This window comes from Leptodactylus fuscus, chromosome 4 (genome assembly GCF_031893055.1).
Source record: "Leptodactylus fuscus isolate aLepFus1 chromosome 4, aLepFus1.hap2, whole genome shotgun sequence".
NCBI lineage: Eukaryota > Metazoa > Chordata > Amphibia > Anura > Leptodactylidae > Leptodactylus > Leptodactylus fuscus.
In genome coordinates this window covers 84,675,889-84,702,550 of record NC_134268.1, presented here as the reverse complement: position 1 = coordinate 84,702,550, position 26,662 = coordinate 84,675,889, and the positions used below count along the sequence as shown (strand labels likewise).

General features: G+C 39.4%; 1 protein-coding gene across 2 annotated transcripts in view; it reads right to left on the bottom strand.

Annotated features, from left to right (window-relative positions):
- Window positions 1-26,662, bottom strand: part of ZNF236 (zinc finger protein 236) — a 97,872-nt gene that overhangs the window by 39,171 nt on the left and 32,039 nt on the right. For both annotated transcript variants that reach the window (XM_075270739.1, XM_075270740.1), the window contains exons 12-22: window positions 26,312-26,515; window positions 23,779-23,923; window positions 21,016-21,276; window positions 14,291-14,532; window positions 13,514-13,615; window positions 13,256-13,407; window positions 11,511-11,614; window positions 11,210-11,361; window positions 9,450-9,668; window positions 7,983-8,268; window positions 3,904-4,007 (exon numbers count right to left, since the gene is read on the bottom strand). In XM_075270739.1, coding sequence (XP_075126840.1) covers window positions 3,904-4,007; window positions 7,983-8,268; window positions 9,450-9,668; window positions 11,210-11,361; window positions 11,511-11,614; window positions 13,256-13,407; window positions 13,514-13,615; window positions 14,291-14,532; window positions 21,016-21,276; window positions 23,779-23,923; window positions 26,312-26,515 — 1,971 coding nt within the window. The remainder of the gene's footprint in view (window positions 1-3,903; window positions 4,008-7,982; window positions 8,269-9,449; window positions 9,669-11,209; window positions 11,362-11,510; window positions 11,615-13,255; window positions 13,408-13,513; window positions 13,616-14,290; window positions 14,533-21,015; window positions 21,277-23,778; window positions 23,924-26,311; window positions 26,516-26,662) is intronic.

The window sequence follows — 26,662 nt, the reverse complement described above, 5'->3', positions numbered from 1 at the left end:
AACAGGAGACATAGCAATAACCCAAAAACTACGACCGCCAATTGGGATTCATTTACGGCTGCAATGTGTTCCTATCACAAGTAGCTCCTCTAAGTAATACTGGATCTCTATCACAGGAGAATTTGTCTGATACGATCTTCAATTCTCATTCCACTTCTTTGACCCCAATCCCAATGTTTGTATCAAAATTAAGCATAGTTTGCTCCAGGCTCTCTCTAAAAAGCTCAAAAGTGATATTACAAAAAACATTTTTGGCTTCTACTTCATTAAAACGACTGTTCATTTTATCCCCCAGTGACACCCAATTTGTCTTGTACAAAAGCTCTTAGCTGGGTAATGAAATGAAAGTCGATATAGCTTTTTATTATAATGCTTTTCCCGAATTATTATTTATTTTTTTACTCCAAACCACAATGTTCTCTACTGCTTTTATTGATTCAGTAGTGGTACTTAAATAACACACAAAAAGATTGCAAAAAAAGTTCCCAAATATGAGTTTCCAGAATAATAATAAGAAAAAAAAAAGAATTTCTTCTTATCTATCATTCAGCTATTGACATTGGATTTTTTGGCTTTATTGCGAAACAGGCCAAGTAAAGTGTTATATTGTGTGGTTAGAGAGGATGAAATATTAGCATTATGATATACTGGTATAGTCAGAATTAGAAGAAGTCTGTCAGGTCCAAAATACAAGGAGAAATCATTTATTTACATATGTAAATAAAGGTATTTCCCACCAATGTCACTCTTGTACCCTTGAATCATATCTGGCCCCACCCTTAGTGCTCCTGCAGGATGATTTGCACATCCATAAAAAGAGGATTATCTCAGCATTGTTTTATCAGTTTTTTGTTTTTTTTTAAAGTTCTCTTACATTACTCTATTAGTTAGGAAGCCATTTTGAATCTGAGGCTTCTTATAGTTATTATAGCCAAGAAACCTTTGTCAGTATGGAGCTACTCCAGGAGTAGCCATCAGCATACAATAGTTTTCAGTACCTGCTCTTTCCTAAATATTGCTTTGTGAGGGTTCCAGGTGTCTAACCTAACACTCACCTCTGTGGTGGTCCTCACTACCTAAAGAGAATGTGTTGCCAGTAAATCACCTATTGTTTTTATGTTAAACTTTTTTAAGAATTTCTGGGAATGTTTTTAATGTTTGTTTGAATGCGTTTCCAAATCAATATCCATATTTTAAAGACATCCTAAATATCTTGTAATACCAGATTTTGCCACTAAATTTTCTGTCACTTCCTGATTCCTATAGGCACACCATGGGCCGCTGACATAATAGTCTGGAGCACACCCTATTCATTTGTACGAGAGAGTGTTCTAGGCATGCCCTGTGAACTCAGTAAAGGTCATTGTGAAGAGAGGGGAGTAAATAAGATGTAAAATCACTAGACTAGTGGATTCTGTGTCTACATGTACATGATAGCTGTAGCCATCAGTGTGCTGAGAAGTGAGAAAGCTGACGCAAAGTAATCTCCTACAGAAAACAGGAAGTCTCAGCATGTTATAAGAGCTTACATTTCTCAGCCAGCTGCAAGAATGATCCTGATGAAATCAGTATCCCAAGGCCAGCTGAACCTTTACGGCCTGAAATATACAGACTGTATATTAGTTGTATACACCAGGACTCTACTCTGTCTGGAGTTATCAATTATGGTATATTTAGGCTCACATCTGCGCTTGGGTTTCTGTTCTTCAAGGGACCCAAGCAGACCTGAATAGACTATAATGGGGTCCGCCAGATTTGCACTCGAAAAATGCAGAGAGAAATGTCCTGCTTGTAGGACTTTATTCTCCGCATTGTTAAAGTGGAATGGGGAACGGAATTCCTGAACACAGATGTGAACCTAGACTTACTGTGCCATACTGTAATCACGCCAGGACAGAAGAGGTTATTTACAGCATCACAGATTTGATACTGTGAATCCGGGTCTCTGGACAGAGTATAGTACAGAAGTATGGCCAACATATGGACTAGTTTTCAGACAGCTGGCCTAAAAGAGGATATCCCTGACAGAAATGAGCAACAGTTCACTGGAAACTACTTTTTTTAACCACAGATTATTCATTAGTTGAAGTGTGAAGGGGCCGACAGACCAAGTAAACTTGGCAACCATAGTACGAGTATCCATAGACTTGTGGAGGACAGTCTTAAGTTGTCATGAAGCATCTCGTCACCTTCATGTAAAATACCCTAGTCTACTGGATTCTGTAAATTGCCTCATCTGAATAGCATGTAGGAGTTTAAATCTGCATTAAATGTAGAATACGGTATATCTGATTTAGTTTCCTGGCATTAATCCAACAAAAAGCGACAGCAGAAAACCAGCAGTATCCTGAACTTAGATCTGGAGATCAAAAGCAGATAACAAATCACCAGATCAGTAAAAGATAAAGTTACTTTACAACATTATATCATTATATCTCTATCTATCTATCTATCTATCTATCTATCTATCTATCTATCTATCTATCTATCTATCTATCTAAAATATGATTGACAACTAAAGTTGTATGTATTTAAGTCCTCTAAATTTATATACAGACTTGCATAAACATACATTAAATACTGAAGATGTTTTAGATCTTGAATACGTTTTTCCATCAGTAGAGCCTAAATTCTTTATAATATGGATTGCTAGAAATTTTTCTTAAAGATGCTGGTCCAGATTGACATAATAGCTTTTTACATTTACTGCAGATTGACTGATGGCAAATCTTTTGTTCCTCCAAAACTATTCCACTGGGATCTGGCGAGGTGCAGGCCAATACAGTAAACCCAGGGCCAAGTTGAGGAGATGTGTGGTCTGTAACACGACATATGATCCTGGTATCATGCAGGTTGCAGCCATAACACATGGTTAGATTCAATGTTTAAGTAGGTGATGGCATTTAGGCCTCATGCACACGTCCATGTACACAGTCAGTGGGCTAGTTGGGTTTTTCTCAGCTGGCACACTGACCCATGAACGTCTATGGCCCCATACACACCACAGTGTATTTTCATAGTCGTGTGCATGTTGCCATAGACAATGTCTAATTGAGATAAAGGAGCTAAGCAGATCCAGTTTCGGCAAATAAATGTTATTCTTTGTATAATGAAAAGTTATACAGTTTTCCATTATACTTTCTGTACCAATTCCTTGCAGTTTTCTAGATCTTTGTTTATTCATGGTCATCTGATGAAAGACAGCTGCACAGCTCGATAAGAGTCACATCATGGTCATCAGAGTTTTCTAACGTCTTGTAACAAACTGTGTACTTCCTTGTCCATCACCAGACCATGGACTGATTCTTATCCACTGGAAGTAACAACAAAGCACAGCAAGCAGAGGTCTAGAAAACAGTGAGGACTTGATACACAAAGTATATTAGAAAGTGTGAAAAAGTAGAAAAAATGCTTGGCACTCACCTGATGCATAAAATCCTATCTTTATTGTTGAAGTCCAAGTAAAAATACATACACGGGAGGAGGCACACAGGAAGAGCGACAGCTGTTTCGTGCTGTTTGGCACTTTTTCAAGCTCAGTATATTAGAAAGTGTTACCGTTTTATTATACCATCAATAACCTTTATTTTCTGAAACGGGACAACTCTTTTAAGAATTTCCATGAACTCTCTTGCTTGAGCTAATTTCCTTCTCTTAGGTGCAGATCGTGCACCTAATATTATTTCTACACTCTCAAAGCCTTACAAATTTGATAAGATTTCTTTTCAGAATCACCTTTCCAGAAACCTCTCTATACCCCATCAGCGGGCACACACTATTTTCCCTATTCTTAGAGAACACAAAGTGGCATGGCTTGATAAAATAAAAGCTTTACTATGTGAAGACATCTTGCTGTGGATCATGAACAGAAGATACTGCATAGTAACATGTCTATGTACTAACCTGCATGGGTTTTCACATGGGAATCCAGTGTTGACTTCACTGTAAAACTCTTCCCACATTCATCACATTTAAAGGGTTTTTCTCCAGTATGAATACGTATGTGCCTGGAAGGTAGGAGAATATTTGTTTGGTATATTTTACAAAATACTATCACAATTTGTATTGTCCTTAAAATACACCTTATTTTGGAAGGTATACTTGTGCAGGAAAATCAGTGACTCATAACGGTTTGGAGACTTATGCAGATCTGCTAAGACCAAAGATGCAGATCTTCAGTTTTTTATACATGTCTCTGCTTTTGGAGTGTCTCATTTTATATATTCCACCCTCTGTCACTCTTTTATGATCAGCTCAGGAAAAGAAACATTATGCTTAAAGAACACTGACTTTTTCGGTCGTAAAGAGTATAAACATAAAGATCAACATTTTTAAAGGGCTGTCCAGGATATAAAGTTTTGAGCATAGAGGCCCGGGGAATGAGCTTATAAAAGGAGTGGAAAATGGGTAAATTTGACTAGCCCCATAAAGGGAGACTGTCACCAAAATCCAGCATATCAACCCAGTCTCACAGATAGATTAGGGTCACCTGAATTAAACGGAGTCCTTCGCTTGTGAATGAGTGCCTCCTTTGAGATATAGCTCTGTTTTCATCACTATGCAAATCATCTATTTGGAGCAATGGGGGCGTTACCAATCTTTGGAGTAACGCCAAAAACCTCATTATGCTAAAGAGCTCAATTGCATATTGACAAACGCAGCAATGAATATATTGGCAAAGGAGGGATCGGTTCACAAGGGAAAAAGACTGTTTGATTCATGTGACTCTAACCTATATATCAGAAAAAAAGCTGTACTTCAGGGGGTAGTAAAAAAATAAATAAATAAATAAAAATATTTAAAAAAATTATATATATATATATATATATATATATATATATATATATATATATATATATATATATATATATATAAAATATATTATAGATATAATTATGTTCTGATATAAAAACGCTATAGCAGGGAGAATTATTTCCACTAGACAGTGAAATAAAACAGTGAAATTGTACACATCCCCAGCCTCAGGATGGAATGTGAAATGTGCTGCAGCCATAATAGAGTTATGAGCAACAGAAAACCTGCTATGATAACATGTATGATGGCTTATACAACCATAGAACAGACTGCTCAACAAGATGCTACAGATAATTCAACTTTGAGGAAAACTCAGGTATCCGTAAATAGAGGGAACTGGTACCAAAACAACTTCATACATAATGTAGATGTAGATTGGTTACAGTCTGATCCACTGAATGCAGCACAGTTAAATCTTTTTCTCTAGCCCCAACTGTTCCTGAGTATTAAATTTAGTCTCACTTTAGGTGATCAATGTCAGACAAGAGCAGCAGGAGAGATGTGATTCCGAGCTCTGACACTGTCCATCTCTGATCGGAGCTCGGGGTCACACACCCTTGCCTGCTCCTGCCTGACACTGTGCATCTGACCATAATGTGTATACACAGCATATCAAGTACCAAAAGTAAATGCACTAATTGTTTTGAAATTGGGAGAGGGGGCTTCAGCAAAAATTCCAACTGTGCTTGGAAACAGTGGAGGAAAGTCTATTAACAAATGCTAAGAACGGGAGTTAGCGGAAGTGGTGAAAGGTCTTCTTTAAAAGAGGATCAAAACTTTACTGGCTATCGAGAGTTACCATTGCTCCACCTCTACTCCGTCAGTTTCACAATTTTCACTCTATAATACATATACAAGTAGTAATCTTATAGTCCCAGATAACGCTCAATGAAAGTTTTCTCTTTTAGTGTCTTTTTTGTGACCCCAGCTTTTGTGATCAATGTCCCCACAAGAATTTGATATAGCCGATTAGGTTTGCGTAATTAACATGACTGGATCAAACATGGCACAGAGAAGGCAATGGCTTTATATTGCTGCACGGAAAGTGCTTGTGAGGACAGAGAAGAAAGACAGATGCAAACTCTTTAGCTGGATCCAAAAACATTAAGCTCAATAAATATAACCATTAACCAAAATGTTTTTATATTCATTCCAAGCGAAAACTTTCTGATAGCAGCATACTTATGTCATTACCATAACATTATTGGAAATGAGTATATGAACTAATCTATTTGAAAACATTCTCCAAGCAATTGTGCATTTTCAGCAATGAAATTTTAGATCCATTTTTATCATAAACATCATCAGCAATAACCGGCAACATATTTATTTGCAGGGTAGCGGTGATCAGATCAGACAGAGATGCAATCACCAATCACTACTTGTTGAAGAGCTCTGAAAATTATGTCAGACAAATAGCAGATAATATACGAGGCGTGCTTCTAATGCAAAGTACAAGCTCAAAAACACAAAAATAAAATACTACTTAAGATAAAAAATTCAGAGCTTTAATATCGGGCATACTGTAACACTTCATCACTAAATCTCTACATTATTGTATGCTAGGAAAAATGTCCACAGGTAAATGACTTGTTATATGACTTGTCATTGACAAGCTCAGCGGCGTAACTACCACGGTAGCAGTGGTAGCAGCTGCCACAGGGCCCGACACCTTAGGGGTCCCGGGCCCCCTCACTAGTTAATACGCCAAAAAAAAGTAATAAAAAATAAGTTTTACTTTTTGAGGCCCGAGGCCACCTAAGGTGTCGGGTTCCGGGCGGGAAAGAGCCTCAGCGTGCGTCCTGACAATGGGGGAGGGGCGGAGACATCATGCAGGAAGAAGATAGCTGTGTCGGGGAATTCAACTTAAGGAGGGAGCAGAGCAGTGCTGAAGACTTCTGAAGAGTGAGCGCAGACTGGTGAGTTTAACCCATGTGAGCAGGGCAGGCTGTCAGCACACAGTACTGTGCTGGCAAGCTGCCTGCTGCTCTTTCTGCTTCTTGGGGAAGAAGGGGTTATAATGCCACATTCAGTGTCTGTTAACAGTGTTTTATGTGAGAACACTCTTCACAGACACTGAATGTGTCATTGTAAGCCCTTCTTCCCCAGGCAGCAAACTTATTACAGTATTATGTATTACAGTACATAACACTGTGTGCAGGGGCCACTATGGGGAATAATACTGTGTGCAGGGGCCACTATGGTGCATAATACTGTGTGCAGGGGCCACTATAGGGCATAATACTGTGTGTATGAGCCACTATGGGGGAATAATACTGTGTGCAGGGGCCACTATGGGGCATAATACTGTGCACAGGGGCCACTATAGGGTATAATACCATGTACAGAGGCCACTATGGCGCATAATAGTGCGTGTTAAGGAATACGGGGGGGAGGCGGTCAGTCGGGGTCTTTAGGGGGGGCCCCATGTCAAAAGTTCGCTACGGGGCCCCAACATTCCTAGTTACGCCACTGGACAAGCTTTTGGTTCACAAGAGAGATTTTTGAAAACATATATATAACAGCATGCCAAAATCAAATTCTGTACCTGTCTTTTCATTTAACTTATCAGAATAAGCCATTTTTATGTACATTAGGAGTAACACTATTACTTGTGATTACATAACTTATATTCTGCAATTTTAACAGTTTCCTCACTGCATGCTGTATCAGGAATTTGCAGTTTCTGAACTGATGGGTAGAGACTAGCTGCCATATACTGAACTCTCTAGGTAGAGGAGGAATCAGCTCTATAACTCTCTCACTCAAACAGCCCTAGGATCATGCATTAAAGAGGAACTTTGCGCTGAATTCAGCGCACTCTCGGCTTTCCCGGTATGAGCCCTGGGGCAAGAGCCATCAGTGCAGTTACCTCTTCCCTGTCAGAAGGGCGTTCCTGACAGACTGCTGAAAAAGTCGACTTACATTCGAGTATATTCGGTAAGCCATGAAAATATATTAGTGACTCCAGCAAAGAAGGAGGCAGATTATGGAAGGACAACCTGAACTTCTTGCATTAACATCAATTTGATATTACTTTGTCAGGGATATGTTACCATAACAATAAATGTGTTCTCAATCTCCTTATGATGTAAATACCTTTCATTCTATGTTGTTTTATCAAAATTAAGATATAAAGATGAAAGAATGAGATATAAATACCATACCTGATCAAGTCACTGGGTTTTTTAAAGCTTTTGGGACAATATGTGCAACAGTTGGCAAATTTGGGCTCAGTTTCCATTTCAGCCTGCTTATCTTTAATCTCACTTATCCGATCTTTTTCTGCTGCAGATTGGACCAGCACCTTCTCAGAGATTGTGGCGCCTTCTCTTGGCCGGATCTTTGCCAACTCAGCGGTTTCCTCTTCAGTGAAAGTTATGACTCCATGACGAGATTTCCGTGATGCATTTCTTTCACCGTTTTCATCATCTTCATCGAGGCATACATCTCCTAAACAAATGGAGTCATTAATGTTAATGAACAGATACAGACTTCATAACATTGCAAATATGGTCTCACCAAGCACAAATGGTGGATAACGCTCATGGCCTTTCAGATATTTTCTGCTATCTACAAGACACATGTTTTTTGCCAGTTTCCAGCTGCTATGTGAAAGTAATATATAATTAATTAATTAACTAATTAATTAATTAATTGTTTTACCGGTAGAAAATCTCTTTAAAATTAGACACAACATTCTACACCAGTTGACACTGATCTGGATGGTCACTTTGTTTTCTCCATGGAACAGAAGTCTTTGTGGTGTTTAAAGGGTTTGAGTTTCCTATAAAGACCTAATGTTAACAGAATCAGGTTGCTCTAGATCACAGACTACTGATATTTTCTGATATAAGCTAAATGGCAATCCCATCTCTTACCAGTTACAGACTAGTCCCATAGTCACACTTGTGATAAATAATGCTTATTTCCATTGCCAGAGCTATAAAACTGTGGCCCTGGTGATACATGGTATGATGGCTCATGACGGTGAAGGATAAATCTAATCATTTCAGATGCAGTGATACCAATTCTCTTTATGGTTTATTATTTTGATGGACTTTTCAGATGCAGGGATACAATAATGTTTATTTTTTATTATTTTAATTTTAATTAATTAATACACAGAGTTATAAAATGGAGATGTTTTAGGGCTAGTTCACAGAGTTTTTTGCAGGCAGATTTTGACACGGAATCGCTTCAAAATCCATTCATTTGAACAGGAGCCGCCCTCTATTTTTTCCCTCTAGCGGAAAAAAATGGAAAAAAGAAGCGACATGCCCTAACTTGCTGCTGATTTCATGGCGGAGTCAGCCACGGCATCCGCGGCTCGAGACTCACTCCCGATTAGGCCCATTCATTCGGGCCTCATCAGGAGCAGGATGCCATGGTGGAAATCCTGTCATGGCTAGCCACGCGGAGAGTTCACACGGCGGAAACGCTTTCTGCCGTGTGAACATACCCTTAAACATTTCCGGATTTGCAATATCACTTATATGGGAAGATGCTGTACATGTCAACTGTGTAACACAACTTGTATCCAGTATGGAGGGAGCTCAGTTCCATAGCACCTGTGACATACATATAAAACACACAAGCCTGTTGAGTGGGTCACTCAATATATAGAGACTCGCCTTCCTCTCTTGTGGTCCCATCATTTTCTTGCACAAGACCTGGAGGAATATTCTGATGCTTCTTCATATGCTTTTTACAGTGCACTGTTGTTCTGAATGTCTCCTCACAGAAAGGGCACTTGTAGGGCTTCATGCTAATGTGTGTGGACATATGCCTGGTTAGACTACCATTTGTAGTAAAGGCAGCATTACAGATTGTGCAGCTGTAAGCTTTAACTCCTGGAATGAGATATAAAATGTAATTATCATATGCAAAAGCAGCCAACGCTATGGAATATATGCATAATGTAATAATCATTGTTGTTATATTCATTCCAAAGAATGTAATGCATCATGACATAAGAATTTTAAAAAGCTGTTAACAAAATAGACCAGAAACCGGCCAATCACAGAGCTTTCCTAGGCTCCAGAAGGGCAAGCTTCCACCGGTTTGCCACATAATTAGGCATGTAATATTGGGTGACAGCCCATACAGAAACCAGTGAGCAGGAGGTACTTTTTAATGGGAACGTGTCATATGCTGCCCTCCGGATAAATAGCACTTTACAGAAAAGGAGGAGTTGAGTAGATTAATACTGGATATAATTTTGAAGGGAAAATAATATCAGTAGAACTTGTATTATAGTCATTGAAATCTTTGCTTGTATAGACTGAGGAATCCTGTGGGTGGGCCATCTAATGATTGTGTGACCTACCAAATCTCCTGTAATATTGTGCATACAGAGACAGCTATCAGTCATCATGTCCACTGGACTATAAGACCAGAACAAGGATTTAACTGAATAGTATATAATAAACCTATAGCAAGCCCTTTTTTGAGAGCATTATGAGGTAGATTTACATTTTTAAGTCCCTTTCCCAGAAACATTTCTTAAAAATATGTTAAAAACCTGAGTTTTCATCATTTTAAAACCGTTTACGACTAATTTTGACCCAAATGGCATTTTATGCAGATAGTGCTGCCCCTGCCATGCGCCTTTCATAACATTGTCTAAAAAAAAAGCCCAACCAGCAAAATGCAGCTTCAGAAGAATAGATTTGTACAATCTACAATTCTGTAGTAGAATCCTTGCGTCAATGCTGATCCAGTCTGATCACGGGGATATATTTTTTTACATTTTCTTGTAGATTGGAGTTTCTACCATTAACTCTTTCTTTCCTCTGTTAACTCCACTCTCAATTGAACTTGACCAACAATAGGACAATAACTACTGGATATGGAGACAACAAATTTGTCATTTAAGTGTGACACATTGTGATACCTCAATGGAGCAGATTTATCAAGACTGGTGTTACTCTTGCCAGTCTTCATGGCACTGGAGCTTCCGGAGGGTGCGCCTCATAGCGCTGGCGTACATCATTTATGCCAGATTTCTGGGGTAAATTATGATAATTTTCCCTGCTTTTACCTCAGCCCCTTTTTTTCGGAAAAGTGGCAAAATTGTCACAGCTTTTAAAAAGTTGCAGAAAACTGCTCATTTTTTAGTGTGCAAGGCATAATAAATCTGCCCCAATGGGATTACCTGCAATGTTATGAAGAAACATTGGCTAGTAATAAATTGTCAAGCTGAGCACTGTATCAATATATTCATTAAAACACAATGAATGAATATACTATGAGTCATGTAATGAAACTAGATGGCGCTATGAGGCAAAGAAAACTTCACGATCACTTAGCGCTTCAAAGACACTTACAAACCATTGGTAGAATGTAATATGAAATCTGGAAACATTAGTGCATATCCACTAAGACACATTACCTGTATGAGTCTTTTCATGTGATTTAAGTACTCCAGATGAAACAAAACCACGGCCGCATATAGAGCACTTATATGGTTTTTCTCCCGTATGTGATCGAACATGTTGCTTTAAATGACTGGACTTCTTGAAGCCTTTATTACAGTACTCACATCTGTATTAAAAAAAGGAAGGAATGTGAAGATTTACAGATGCAGTATAGAGGTCCTGTGTTATGTTGCTATTTTACATCCACCATGAGACATGTATAAATACTACATGTTAGTCGTCCCATCTCTAAAAACAGATGCACAGATTACTGGCCTGTAGGCACGTCTGCTCTGGTCTTCTGTAGATTCCAGATATTGACCACGTTGTGTCTGAAGTTCAATTTCTTCCTGTGTGTCCTCCTGGATTAAGCGGGCAGTCTAGAAACCAAACAAGAAGAGTAGGCACTTGTACTTGATAAAAGGCTTTCAAGCCTGACCTTTACACAGGAATGAAATATAGGGGTGAGTGCAAAGGCATACATTGTATTAAAGTCAAGAAGAAAAGTCAAAAACCTAGAAACTGAATGCCCACATGTGAAAAACAGTATTGCTATTGTCTGAAGATAGCGTAGGTAAAATACAGGGAAAATGGCTGTTAAAAATGTCTTGGATAAGAAGAATAAATATAAGTATTATATAGCATATTAAAGTGGTATATCCACAATAACAACCTGCGTTGACTTGTAGATAGAACCCTACTTGGAAATACAGTTTTAGAGAAAAAGAAAGGCAGAAACGTGAGGCTGGGCTGGATCTTTCATCAACTAGCACCATGAGGAGAAAAAAAATCACCTTAAACTAGAGAGAACTGGTTGTAGAGAACTGCATGGTCTACAACAAAATGGCGCTCGGGCATGCGCAGTACCGCTCAGAACGGAGCGTTACTGCGCATGCACAGGATTTCACCACCCAGAGTGAGCGACAGAAGATATAGGCGGTACAGGACGTGTGGAGGAGGAGGTCTTTTGGAGTGCAAGCAACGAAGGGGCGCTTCAGAGGTATGACGCAGGGGTTCTCGCTGGCCTTGGGGAACGCCCAGGGCGCTCTATGAGCCTAATTAGCATATAGAATTGATACTTTTATACTAGAAATGGGGGGTCTTTGGAAGAACTGGAGACAGCACCTGACTAGCCATTTTTAAAGACTATGCAGGCATATACTTACCTCAAAATGAGTTTTCTGAATGATAGAATCCCTATAAAGTAGAACTCCCACGAAAATCTTTATTCTCTGGTCGGGTAGAGAGGCGCATTATGTAAATTGTACTGCAGAAGAGTTATCCACTGTTTTCTGGTCCTCAGATCTGTCATGTGATCAACTAGTAAACTCCCTATGGGTGCATTCACACGATGTAACGTGCCGCGTGATCTGGCACGTATACGGTTCGTGGCATGCGGCAGATCACGAGGCACGTTACATCGTGTGAATACACCCTAACTGACACAGCTTTTTATTTACAGACTGCCTTTGTTTCGCCATTTACTCTTATGAGGCTCTCATTGGTATGAGTGGAGAAACTGACTTCCTATCCATACAGAAGAGAAGCTGTGTTAGTTGGAGAATCTAATTGCTGGTCACATGATACAGTTGAGGACCAGAAAAGAGTGGATAGCTAATATATTAATCATTAAGAAGATTACCTTCACTATAATATACATCAAGCACCTTTCTAACAGGCCACAGAATAAAATTGTTGTGTTGGAGTTCTACTTTACAACAGAAAAATATTCATGTACTCATATATAAACATTTGAAGCTGTATATGTAAGTTGTATATTCACAGAGACCATTGGTGACAGGCTCATACAGCTTCAGTTATATGATCAGATTTATTAAAAGATGGCTGGACCAACGTAACATTGTTAGTTAATGTAACCTTTAATTGGTAAGTGCTACGGAACATGATGGCGCTATATAAATAAAATTATTATTATTATTATTATTATATAGTAGTAGAGCATCAGAACTTGGGAGAAGACAAGTAAATGAGTGTAAATAATGTGGGGATGGCAAGCTTACCACGTTAATAGCATCTGCAGTGGGCACCTCCATAAGTGCTGGCTGTTGGTAACTTGTGGAGAGAGCCTGAGACTCGAGCGTACTAGAATCCTGCAGCTGTTGCACAGTTGAGAATGTTGTTGGCTGACTAAATCCATCAGTCACAGTAAATCCTAGGAAAATTAAATTTTATTAACAGATATGAAAAAAATCACAATCTAGAGAAAATGATTAGATCTAATGGCGTCTTATTATGTCTGTACCACTAAAACTAAGTACCTTGAGAGAGAGCCTGCTGGTCAAATGGCTGTGGTGGCAGAACTGGGGGTTCAAACTGGACAATGTTCTCCTGTAGAGCATGCTGAGAAGTAACAAATCTATCTGAAAAATGTATAGAAAGTTGTTAAAGAACACACAGAGTTTCCAGCCTGATGCTTTACATATTGTGAGACAACTACAAGACACCATCTATTGCTGCAGAAAAAAAATATTATTTAGGAACATGCTTACCTTCAAGGGCTATTCTTGTAATTACAGGTTATCCCTACACACAGCTTTGAAAGGATTGCCGACTGAGCACTTGGATTTTTGCTCATTTACTCTCTATGGGACGGCCAGAGAGAAGCCAAGTACAGCGCCTGGTCATCTCCAACAACAACAAATGGGGGACTTGGGAGAACTGTCCTTGTGATCACGGGGGAGTCCCAGTAATTGGATCTAGCATCTATCATGTAAATAGAATATCCCTTTAATCTCCCTAGAACACCCCTTTAAATCTTGATCACTTTCTGTCGGTACTTCAGCTAACAGAACATGGGACACTTTCACACTTAATTTTGTTCAGTATTTTGCAGTATTTGCTAGCCAAAAGAAAGAGTGGGTCCAAACAGTAATTTGTCTTTTAAAAGTAAGGCAACACATCCCATAGCTTCCTATTGGATTACTCAGAAAACATGATGTTTCCAATTATCCTATACAGAGTCCGTTACGGGGTGTCCCAGGAATATAATATAGATGAATAGGGGATAAACAGCACATGGGTGGAAGTTGGGTTACCTTCATCAGTTTCCAAGGGTTGATCAGCAAGCGTCTGTTCCAGCGCAGGCGAGACTGTGCCCATATCCGGCTGTGGGCTTAGCTGTAAAATGGTTTCCTGTTGTGCAACGACACTATTTGACTGGTGAAGACCTGTCCCTTCTATTTCTACCTGTATTTGGTTAGAGACATGGATTTGGTCTACCGGGGTTTCCTCTGGAGGTGCTGGTTGATGCTGTTGGAGTTGATGAGCAACTTCATATCTGAAAGAAAAAAGAAAGAGACCTGGCTTTAGATTATATGCAAATAAGTTCATTCCTGTTATATTTGTTTGTTTGTTTTTTTCAGAAGATTTCGACTTTTTATAACATGAAATGCTGCAATAGTAATCTAAGGGTTTGATCAGAACTAGAAGAATGTTTGTTGGAGTAACCATGCATTAACATTACAAAATGATCATAAGCTGGAGAAAAAGAAGACAAGGCTTGCAATATAAATGCCTCATCTTGGATTCTGATGAGTTAGTGGGAAAAGTCAGCTGTAATAACAGTATTTTGCTCCACCAGTATAGTAACACAGTTACTAAGAGGTGATTTGTATTGCTTCTTAATATTGCTCCTGTCGCCAACCTAAATGATGTTTGATGTGCAATTTTCAGAGAGTTAAGGCCTTGTCTATATGCAAAGGAAGAAGTCTTCAAACTCTGTAAATTCAAGGTAAAACATAATGTGATCAATTAATGTAATTAAGAAATCTTTAAGCTTACAAGCTGTAGAAAAAACTGCTGAAGAAAAAACAGCCCCTTGCATTTGCATATATGGCGGCAAAGAAGCATTTTGCCAGCTACAATTAACATGCTCACACCCCAGTAAGGTTTCTGCAGTGATTTTGTTTCTGCAAACAGAGAATGAATTTCACTTTATGGAAACTGAAAATGCAGCGGCCATGTGTGCCCTTACCTGGCACACATCCGATAATCCTCAGCCCTCTAACATGAATTTTCTTTACAGCAGCGTAAGAATTAAGTTTCGTAATTTGCACATAAGATCTAAAAAACTTCAAAACATGAAGTGTTAAATCTAGAATTAAGGTCTGTCATGGATTCTTCAGCTATAAACCTTGACAACGCTCGAGGGTGGGTGGCCAGCAGAAGTGGGAGCAGAGGTACTACCAGAAAAGGTGGTGGGCATTTCTGTATTTTATTGCAGTTATGTTCACAACTGTGTTCGGTATTCCGTTCGGGGGGGGGGGTACCTATACGCATAGAAAAGCAGTTACCTGGGAAAACATATGGACCATATAGACTATAATAGGGTCCATGTGGTTTCCACCAAAAACATGTGGAGAAAAAAGTCCTGCAAGCAGCACTTTTTTCTCTGTATGTTTCATGTGGGTACTGAACGGAAACCACAAGGATCCAATTATAGTCTATGGGGTCCAAGTGTTTTCCCAGGAAACCGCTTTTTTATGCGTATATGTTTCCGTTTCCCAAACGGAATACTGAATGCAGATGTGAACAGGGCCTTAGAGAGGACCTGAATGTGGTGCATTCATCACTTTTTCAGCTTGCTCTTCAGCCTTCTCTGATCCAGCTTTTCAGTAAATGCTGCCTCTGTCATATGTAAATGAGATATTATAGTTGACATTAGCCACTGGTGCTTTTCAAACAATATACATACCAAGTCAAGTCAAATGTGTTTTAGACTAAAGCCACATGTTGTGGCAAACCACTGAGGGGAAAAAAAACTTAAATAATTCAAAATCAAAAAATGCACCTTGTTCTTGCATTTTTCATTGCATTTTGTCTTCCACCACGGAAATTTAACTGTATTTTTTGCATCACCCCATGTAAGTTTATGGGGGAAAAAATGCAACATTTTTACAGATATCTACACAGCGCTCATATAACGTATATACTCAAGTATAAGCTGAGATTTTCAGCACAGTTTATGTGCTGAAAAAGCTCCCCAAGCCCCCCCCCCGGCTTATACTCGAGTCAAGCACAATTTATTTATTTATTTATTTATTTATTTATTTATTTTGGGGGGGTGGTCTATGACCAGCTGCAACATTAATGTATAGAATCTCCCATAAAATAGTGGAAAAAAAGAAGCAGCTTTAAAAAAATTAATAAAGAAATAAAATAAATAACATTTCTAAGCCACTCCTATTACTTTGAAACACATACACATTAGGTATCCCTGAGTCTGAATGCGCCTGGTCTACTGAATATAGGGGATCTGCAGTTCTCCTGTTCCAGGCTCAATTGCAAGTGTGGGGGGGGGGGGAATCCAGTCCTCAAGCTCAGGGAAGGGGCAGACAGACAACTAAAACACTCCCTCCTCTTTCCCAGCAACTACTGCATCCAACTCCAACCATTTTAATTTTTGAAATTTTCCAGTAGCTGCTGCATTCCTCCCCCTCAGCTTATACTTGAGTCAATAAGTTTTCCTATTTTTTTGTGGTAAAATTAGGGGCCTCAGCTTATATTTGGGTCGGCTTATACTTGAGTATATAGAGTAACTATGAAGCACCTTTCTCCCAGCCCAGCGGTCATGTGCTTCTAGAGCACCCAGATCAGTTCTTTAGTGTTTACCAGGAGGTTGTAATCCTCCTATAACTGAGGCTAATGTAACATCCCCAACTACAGGGGAAATCGGCAAAAAAGTCTATGAGTCTATAATGATTTCAATGGGGGGGGGGGGGATACAATCTGTAAAAAATTTAAATAAAATTAAAATACAAAAAATAAAGTAAAAAAAAAAAAATGTAGTTATAACATTACAGGTTCTAGCCCTGGCCCCAGTGACATGGGTCATCTACATGAAAATTACCATAACGGTAATTTTTACATTTTCCAGATATCAAAAAGCCCTGTGTACCATAGAGAGAAAAAAAACGCAAAAATTATTTGAATAAACTGCACAAAAAAACGTTATAGCCTTCAAAACCACATATACCAAAAAGTACATAAAGTGGTTTACTCACAAAGCTGGAGAATATTTTCTTACAGCTTTTTATTGACCCATTCCTCAATTATTCCTTCTAGAAATGTATGACTATATTCACACCTGAGACTTATCCCATTGGCAAGGGGAAAAGCGTGCCCCAACATTCTCTGGCACGGCCAACACTTCTTGGATAGGGTCAGAATGTGTCAAGACATACTGACAAGGTTAATGGCAACAACTGCTTGTCAATTTATTGATGGATTTCCAAAGGTATATGAGAGGAATGACAACATTGTAAGAAAAGGCGTTTAAAATGTAATTTCAAAGCAAATGCAAGTACGTTAGGAGTGCCAACACCAGAAATTTTTTTATGCACTAACCGAAGATCTCAGTTCCTACAAACTGCTGTTATATTCAGGAAAAGGTGTATATGCTTCCTTTTAGAGAAATTACAGGGCGCAGTGTTTTTACAGTTTTAGTAATAAATGCAGATTCCCAATTGAGGGTTCTCCACACATTACTTCAACATCAAATGGCCTTTAAATCCCTACAAGCCTTTCAATCAACAAGATTTTGCTTAGAGAAAAGGAGGCCATTTTTAGATTTCATTCCAATCAAGTTAGAGAAGAGCCACATGAGGCGCGTCCTTCAATTTTCTAATCTGCAATCATCTCAAAATCTTCTCTGTCACAGCATTTGAATAAAGCAGAAAAATTTTTTGAAATCACGTTGCCAAAGTGACATGACATCTTAATGGAAACACTTATTTCTGAAAGAAAAAGGACGAGCTGGGTTTATATTAGATGAGAACGGCACTCGTTCTGGCTTCACTTGTCAACATTTCATACCCAAGAATAATTTTTTTTTTATTTTAAAAAGATATATTTGGTTGTGTACTCTGCTGTCAGCCTAGTGGTTTACGTTACCGAACCCCTGCTCTTTCCGTCAAACTGGATGCACTCATCAACATATGAAAGTAATTATTTAGGTAGATGTGCCTGGGAACAAAAGCGATACAATGTTCTAAGCTGTCACTGAATACGACAAAACAAACAAACATGGTAATAACCCTCATACACTCTATGTAGACTAAATGTACTGTACGCAGACTACAATAGCGGCTTTGGCTGGGTTTAGTAATTACTGCAACTGTAATTAGGCCAGAAGGAAATAGAAGAAAGGGCCCCATAGATAATGCTTTTATGAAAACATGAAAAAAACAAACTCTTCAACGTAATTTTGCATCAGTACGGCATTGCTTTTAGATCTGGCTGTACTCTGGGGATAGAAGTGTACTGTTCTGATTTTATAGTAGCACTAAAAATAGTTCCATAGATACAGTATATACATAGTAACGTAATTGAAAAAAAAAACACACATCCATGCTGCTGCTCAACCCATTATCTAAAAAGGAAAAACAGCTTCTAAAAGTCATATTATAGCTCAGTAAAGCCAAATCCAGATAACCTGCGATATTTCGTCTTTTTAGAAAGATATCTAGACTTGCTAATTTGACGGTGTTACTGTTTTTATAGTATATAAATCCCTTCTAGACATGGATATACCTGGTCAAGGTTACAGTCCTATGTATAAAATTAGACAGATCTCTGTCTGACCGCTGATATAGTTGCACACAGTAATTAGGTCACCCCCTAAACCGACTTTGCTACAAACTGAACAGTCCTAATTTTCCTAATCTGTCTGGGTTCTGTAATCCACCCATTTCCTTAATTACATTTTGATAGATAGATTTTTCAAGCCACAAGATCCACTGCCAAAGTTTAAAGAAACATCCCTGTAAAATAGCGCTGCATAAAATGGACCTTTCAGTAAAGATTTCAATAATCTTTCATTTCCACATTTCATTCACCCAGGGTACCTGTGGGTGAGACGGGCTGGGTGTGTCTGCACACCACTTGTATAAGGCTAAGGCCACACGGGACGACCCGCAGCGGTATAAATTGCTGCGGGAAAAACCATGGAACGCATTTAAGTTCTTCCCGCAGCGTGTCCGCGCTGCGGTTTCAACAGCAAAGTGGGCATGGGCAAATCGCGGTGTTTCCAGCCCATGGGGCCCCGGCCTAAAATTTAAAAATCAACAAGAATGCATTTGTAACACCTCAGGCTAAACCCAATGTAGCAGCATTGGTCACAAGCTCTGGTGTCTTACCTCTCACTCACCCGACAACCAGGACTGCCAACATCCCTGCTCTGCTTAGCACACTAGTTCTTCTCCCAGGTGCTGGACAGTCCTCTCCCAGCACCTATCTTCTCCCTTAAGGTACCCAGTACATCATTCTTGCCCAATTCCCTTGCACTACTAGATTATATAAGACACATTCCTGTATCGAAGGATACCTGAGCAAAAAAGTTAGCTTGCTAGCATCCCATGAAGGTATGATTTCTACTGTGCATTCTGATTGTGTCCTCACTTCTGCCTGTTTACTTGACTCTGAACCTGTTCCACCTGCCCTGACCTACTATCTATACTGAATCTGTGCCATCTGCCTTAGAACACAGATATGAACTAACTCCAACTATCCTGATCTTCATTTATACACTGATAACGTGTCTATTTGCATCAGCATCTCCTGAGCCAGCTACTGAGGGAGACTACTCCTAGAGGTAGCAGCCTCTAAAACAGGGGTGCTCACACTTTGTCAGCATGTGAGCTACTTTGTAACATGCCCAAGTCCAAAGATCTACTACCCACTTCTTGTGGGCGGGGTGGTATGTGGGTGGGGCGTAACTGTGGGCGGGGCCAGGCATGTGGGCGGGGCCGGCACGGAGCGTGAGAGCAGGAGACAGCGGCATTCTGTGGCCGCCCAGGGATCCCCCGCTGTCTGCTTCTTCACAGCGCAGGCTGGAGAGTCATCTACGGACACTGGCAGGCTGGGGCTGCGGCAGCCCCGCCTGCCAGTGTCCGTAGATGACTCTCAGCCTGCACTGTGAACAAGCAGACAGCGGGGATCCCTGGCTGCATCCCGCGATCAAAAATTGTACACCGTTTGCTTCAGTACCATGCAGAAACTCTTGCAGACTGACAAACAAGAGGGATAAAATTTCCTTTTAATTTCTTCAACTTTCTTCTGGCAGACAGTAGAGGGGAGGAACCAATCAAAAGCAGCGGAGCGTAAATGGTCACTAACATTTCAACAAACTTGAATAAATGAACAGGACACGTTACGATAAAATTTTTTTATAACATATGTAATATATCTTATGAGAAGAAAATGCCTTTTTCTGCTCTCAGGCTGTTACCCTGCACCCCCTACCTCCGCTAAAATAACAAATTTACGCTGAAAGGGAAGGAGTCAGCAGAAATTGCAAGAGATGAAAGTTGAAGAGAAGAAAGTTTGGCATTGTCTGATGCTGGAGATAAATAAAGGCTTTCTATCACAACTATACTGAGTCTAATAAATAAAAAATTGTATGTTTATCAGTTTGATTTCTAATATGAGCAAACAGGGTAAAAGAAAAGGAAGGAAGAATTTCTGGAATTGTTAAAACAAACTTTGTTTATGTGGGTATCTTTACACAAAGCAAACAATGACAACATCTTGCAATGAATTAGGAGAAAGGAGAGGTCCACAGAACAAACAGTTCAGCCCTGAAGAGAAAGATTTCACATAGGTACTGTAAAGCTATTTTTAGCAGTGGCTATACCGACTCGTAACACAATCTACTACAAAAAAAAAAATCAAGTTAAGTAAGAATTTCTTTCAAAATTGTTAAGCAAATCATTGTACTTAAAATCATAATCCAAAATAGCACTTTCACTGAGCTAATATTTACCTGTGAGTTTTCATGTGCTTTTTGCAATTCAGAGAGGTTTTAAACGTTTTCTGACAATAAGGGCACATGTACGGTCGTAAGTCATTATGGATACCCATATGACGCCGGAGGCTGCCACCAGTTGTAAAAGCTCCATTGCATATTGGACACTTATGAGATCTTAATCCTGTGTGAGTCCTAATATGAGCTTTTAAAACACCAGATGAAGCAAAGCCTCTTCCACACTGAGAACACTTAAAGGGCTTTTCACCAGTATGAGACCTAAAAGGCACAAAAGAAATTAGTGATTTTCATGCAACATTTACTCAAGTATATAATAGAGCAGATTAGGTGCCACTTCTAACACTGATCCTGAACGTGACATTTATGAATAGTCTGGTTCAATTTTTTAAGCTTTGGTAATATTCAATTTCAAATCTATTACAATGGTTTTCCCCTTGAAATGTATCTAAAGTTTGTGATTAATCATCTACCAAATGTCCTTTAACTACCTTCTGCTCTGAATTTACTGTAGCCTCGAATAGAATGATCAAACATTGACTGGCATGCTCATTACTGCATAGGAATGATGCTTCCATGTTGTCAAGTATGTGTTTTAAGATCCCATTCTGCAATTTTGAACAAATGTATTGAACTGATGTATATACAGGCCGGCTAAGTTTAGATATTTAGTTATTTCCTAGATTTCCTAAGGAGTCCTTTTGATTATAGGACAAAAAGCATTGAGATGTATAGGGAGGAATAGGAAGTATCTAGGGTCTAGTGTTTCCTACTTTCCTTGTGAGGGTAAGTTCAGACGGGGTTTATTGGCCGCCTCAGGTTCTGGTCCAAAAACCAGGTAGCCGCGACTGAAAGCCGATGCAATCCAGCCGCGCACTCCGCTCCGGATTAGGCACAATGAGCGGGCCTAGTCCGGAGGAGGGAGTGTCTTCAGGCCAAATCGCGAGGCGAAACGGCCTAAAGAATGAGCACCCCGCTTCTTTTTCTGGAAGCCGGCTCCTGAGTGGCTCCCCTTGATTTTAATGGTGGATACGGCCTCAAAATCCTGACCAAAAATCTCAGTGTGAACTTACCCTTAAGATGAGAATTATTGCTTTGGGGAGTATAGGGCACAGTCCAGGGTGTATTAGGGTACGTTCAGCTTCCCAGTGGGGCACCCTTTAACATGGATGGAGTCCATCCCAGCTGATCCTACACTATATCACTACAGGAACACCGGAAAGACCATTTTATTTGATACTTTGGTATGCATAGCAACAAATTATTATGTTATGGAACATTGGATTCTGTCTGATAATTTGTGAATTAACCCGTTGGACTTATTGAGAATTGAATGGCTCACCCCATACCAATCTTTTTGGTACATTTTGTATATTTATTGATTTGCATTAATGCCACTTTCCTTTTTATAATTAATAAAATTTCTGTTTTATTATGGTTCATACAACTGACAAGACTGATCAGAAACAACCGCCTTCAGTTATTAGGCACAGCAGATGAAGCCTGACTTTTTAACTACAGGGGACATGTGGCATTACATGGCAGCCATTCTGATGAATGTCAATTCTCTTGTTGCTAAGCAGAGCACAGGCCTGAATACTGGAAGCTTTCAACATGCAGTACTGTGCAAAAGTTTTAGACAGGTGTGAAAAAAATGTACCAAAGAAAGAATGCTTTACAAATTAGAAATGTAATAGTTTACTTTTGCATTCTGTTACTTCTAGAGGATAAAACTCTGACCATGGTCATGTGATTTACGGTCCATGGTCATGTGATTTACGGTCCATGGTCATGTGATGAGCACACAGGTGCACAACTGATTACCAGGCAGATGTCTGATTACTGTGCTGTGACTGTAACGAGCGGCACCTGTGTGCTCATCACATGACCATGGACCGTAAATCACATGACCATGGTCAGAGTTTTATCCTCTAGAAGTAACAGAATGAATGACAGCAAGCCGAAATCTAGAAAACTGTGAGGAATTGATACAGAAAGTATATTGGAAAATTGTATTTCTTTTTATTGTTTGTCAATATTGGTCTGAAAGTGGCCAACCCCTTTAAGGCTAAGGCCTCACGTGGCGTACCGCAGCAAAGAAGAGCTGTGGGAAAAACAGTGGCGGGAACGCATCGCGGTTCTTCCCGCAGCGCTTTAAACAGAAAGATTGCAGAGTTTTCCTCCGTGGACTTTGTTACAATTATATCTATGGGGAAACCACCAGCGTTTCCGTAGGTATAATTGACATGCTGCAATTTCCAAAACTGCGCCAGTTTTGGAAATTCCGGCTGGTCCGCACTGCAGTTTTTACCACAAAGTGGGCATGGAATGCACCAAGATCCCATCCACTTTGCCTATACTGTAAAACACTGCAATTTTTCCCACGGAAATCGCGGTGTTCCTGTCCTAAAAATGTTTTTTAGTTGCACTTTGTGCTATTGGAAAAAAACAAAAAAACAACAACCCAGATGCGTTTTCCCTCCTCTTTTGTTTATATTTTCCCGGATATAAAAAAACCCCCCAAACTAAATATATATATATATATATATATATATATATATATATATATATATATATCAGGCAAAAATAAAAACTAAATAAAAATAAAGCCCTATGTGTCACCAGAAAAATACGCAAAAATTAGTTGAATGACCCAAATGATAAAAATACTATAGCCTTCAAAACCGCACATACAAAAAAACCCAAAAATGTGTCTAGTCCTGAACCAGAGAAAATGGCCCAGTACTGAAGTGGTTACATTACCTGATATGTTGTTTGAGGTGGCAGGACTTCTTGTAAGCTCGATGACAGTAGTAACACTTGTAGGGTCGATCAGCTTCATGTGTATAGCTATTAATAAAGTAACTCTGGAAAAATTGACTGTTCCGTGGAATGGGCTGAATGAGGCCTAGAAGAGGTTAAAAAACAAAATATAAGTCTAACAAACTTTATGATAATGGGTATAGAAAGGAAGATAGATGGATCCGCTCAACCAGGAAAGGTTTAAAACTTGACCTTTAATCCATTTTCTTTAAAAAAACACCCAGTAGACATTAACACAAACAGTGTAAAGTAGAGAGAAAAAACAAGTGACTTAAAGAGGACCTTTCACCATATCTGGGCACATGCAGTTTTATATACTGCCAGAAAGCTGACAGTGCGCTGAATTCAGCGCACTGTCGGCTTTCCCGATCCGTGCCCGGTGTAAAGCGCTATCGGTCCCGGTACCGTAGCGCTTTACAGTCAGAAGGGCGTTTCTGACCATTAGCCAGAGACGTCCTTCTGCCTCGCGGCGCCAATCGCGCTGTGCTGTGGAGCGGGGAGGAACGCCCCCTCCTGCTCCTGATAATGCTCGTCTATGGACGAGCTGTGTGAGCAGAGGGAGGGGGCGTTCCTCCCCGCTCCACAGCACAGCGCGATTGGCGCCGCGAGGCAGAAGGACGTCTCTGGCTAATGGTCAGAAACGCCCTTCTGACCATAGAAGAGCTACGGTACCGGCACCGTAAGCTCTTTACACCGGGCACAGATCGGGAAAGCCGACAGTGCGCTGAATTCAGCGCACTGTCAGCTTTCTGGCAGTATATAGAACTGCCTGTGCCCAGATATGGTGAAAGGTCCTCTTTAAAACCACATAAGGTGAATGACAAACATCTTCCTATCTTGGGCACCGGAGATTGGAATGGTGACAGATATCAATTCATGTCACCAGTTCTTTACAGCTGCAGCATGAAAAACAATTAGGCGGAATAATTGTAATAATCAGAGCCTAGAGAAATGATTGTAATATGGAACTGCAAATGTGTCGCTTCCCCCTTTAACTGAAATTACTAGTTTTCAACATTTCATTGCACAAAAATAAAAAAATAAAGAAATCTGCATTTTTCTTCCATGTACAGGATGAAGTGATTTGGGACATAAAGCTGACAATAGCACAGTTTACAGCCCCATCTGTTTTAATCCATATTTAATGCTAAACATGTATTTTTAAAGATCTAACTAATCTTATATATAACAGTTTAGTGAATTTTAACAATAAATCTCTGATTTAATGTTTAAGATGGGAACAGATCAGTAGCCGCCTTACTTGCAGCTAAAGATGTATGTAGCATATAGTTGCCTGTGAACTTTTCACTTTTAACACAAGGTTAATGGAGCAACAGGTGAGAAGATGCCAATATGCACACGGCAGTGATCAATATACAAAATGTAACCATGAACTTGTAAGACTATACTCACATGTGCATGTTCTTCTTGCAATTTTTAAATACATTAAAATATTAATGAAATAAATGCATAAAAACAATAACAAAGGGCAGAGGTGAATTCTACCTAATCATCCTCCCCATGACACAGCTTGGAAGGATATACGGTAAGCACTCGAATATATTTCAGATTAGATGTAGTATCAAGGAACACTCCAGGTAAAGCAGATACACTCTCTGCTATGCTTAGGACAGGGCCCCGCACAGAGTGTTCCTTTAGGGTTAAATGCAGTTCTGCATCTATAAAGTATGATTTTATCCTTATCCGGGTTTAGCGTTTAATGCAGAATTCTATTTTCTTTTTTACTTCTCTTTTACTTTTCTTCTTTGTGTTTACTGAAAGAATAAAGCAATATCTATTAACAGCTATGTTTAGATCTTATAGCAGACAGCCATAATGAACTAGCGTCTCATTCCCTGCGTCTGTTGTTAGATATAATCCTCTATAATGATTTGTGTTATTCCGTCTTTACATTTTTTTCTTTGCCTTGCTTTGTTCTTCTGTGTCATATTTCTTGTGCTGGTTACCTAGCAACACTCGATAAGACGCCAGAGTTTCTTTACCTTCATCTTCTATAAAGCCTTCATAATATAGGTCATCTTGCCATTTCCGATACAGAACTGACAGTGCGAAAGACCAACTATATTATGTATGGCTCAGCCTTCTAAAGTCTAAAGTATGACTTCATGCAATGCAGTACAACAACTGGGAAATAGTCAGAGATCGCAAAGTGCAGGATGAATGTATAACAGATAAAGGAACCTGCCATGTTGGACATGAAGCTCAATCTGTGAGTGGCATGGTACAGATCTGAAGGAGATGAGAAAATTGATACACGGTTTAAGGTTTAGCAAAACTTGTATTTTATTCATTAAAATTTTAGCTAACTTGGAGTCCAGTTAGAGGTCCTACCCACTGACTGACAGCCATTAAATGGTCACTGCCCCAGTGCACATACAACAGTCCGCCAATCTTTCCTCTGTCTGTTCTTATCTAACACCTATTAACTGATGAAGAGGAAACATTACTTTACCAAGATCGGTGATGAGAATTGGCTCTTGCAATGGGATTTCTGACACAGGGACGTTGGTCTTCCCAGCACGCACTTTGCCAGGCTTGCGCTGTTGTCGCAATTTTCTCAACTCGCATTGTTTAAAATGTGAAGCAATGTGGGTTTTTCTATGGCCCGAAGTGCGAAACTTCTTATCACAATGAGGACAGGCAAAAGGTCTGACACCTAACGTTTATAACAGAAGAGATAAAAGGAGGTAAAAATGAAGTCATAAATACAAAATGATCTAAATGTATGAAAGACAAATACATGTTATATAAATTTAATTTAACAGGACAAATACAATACAGAAATTATTCAGTCAGCGAATAT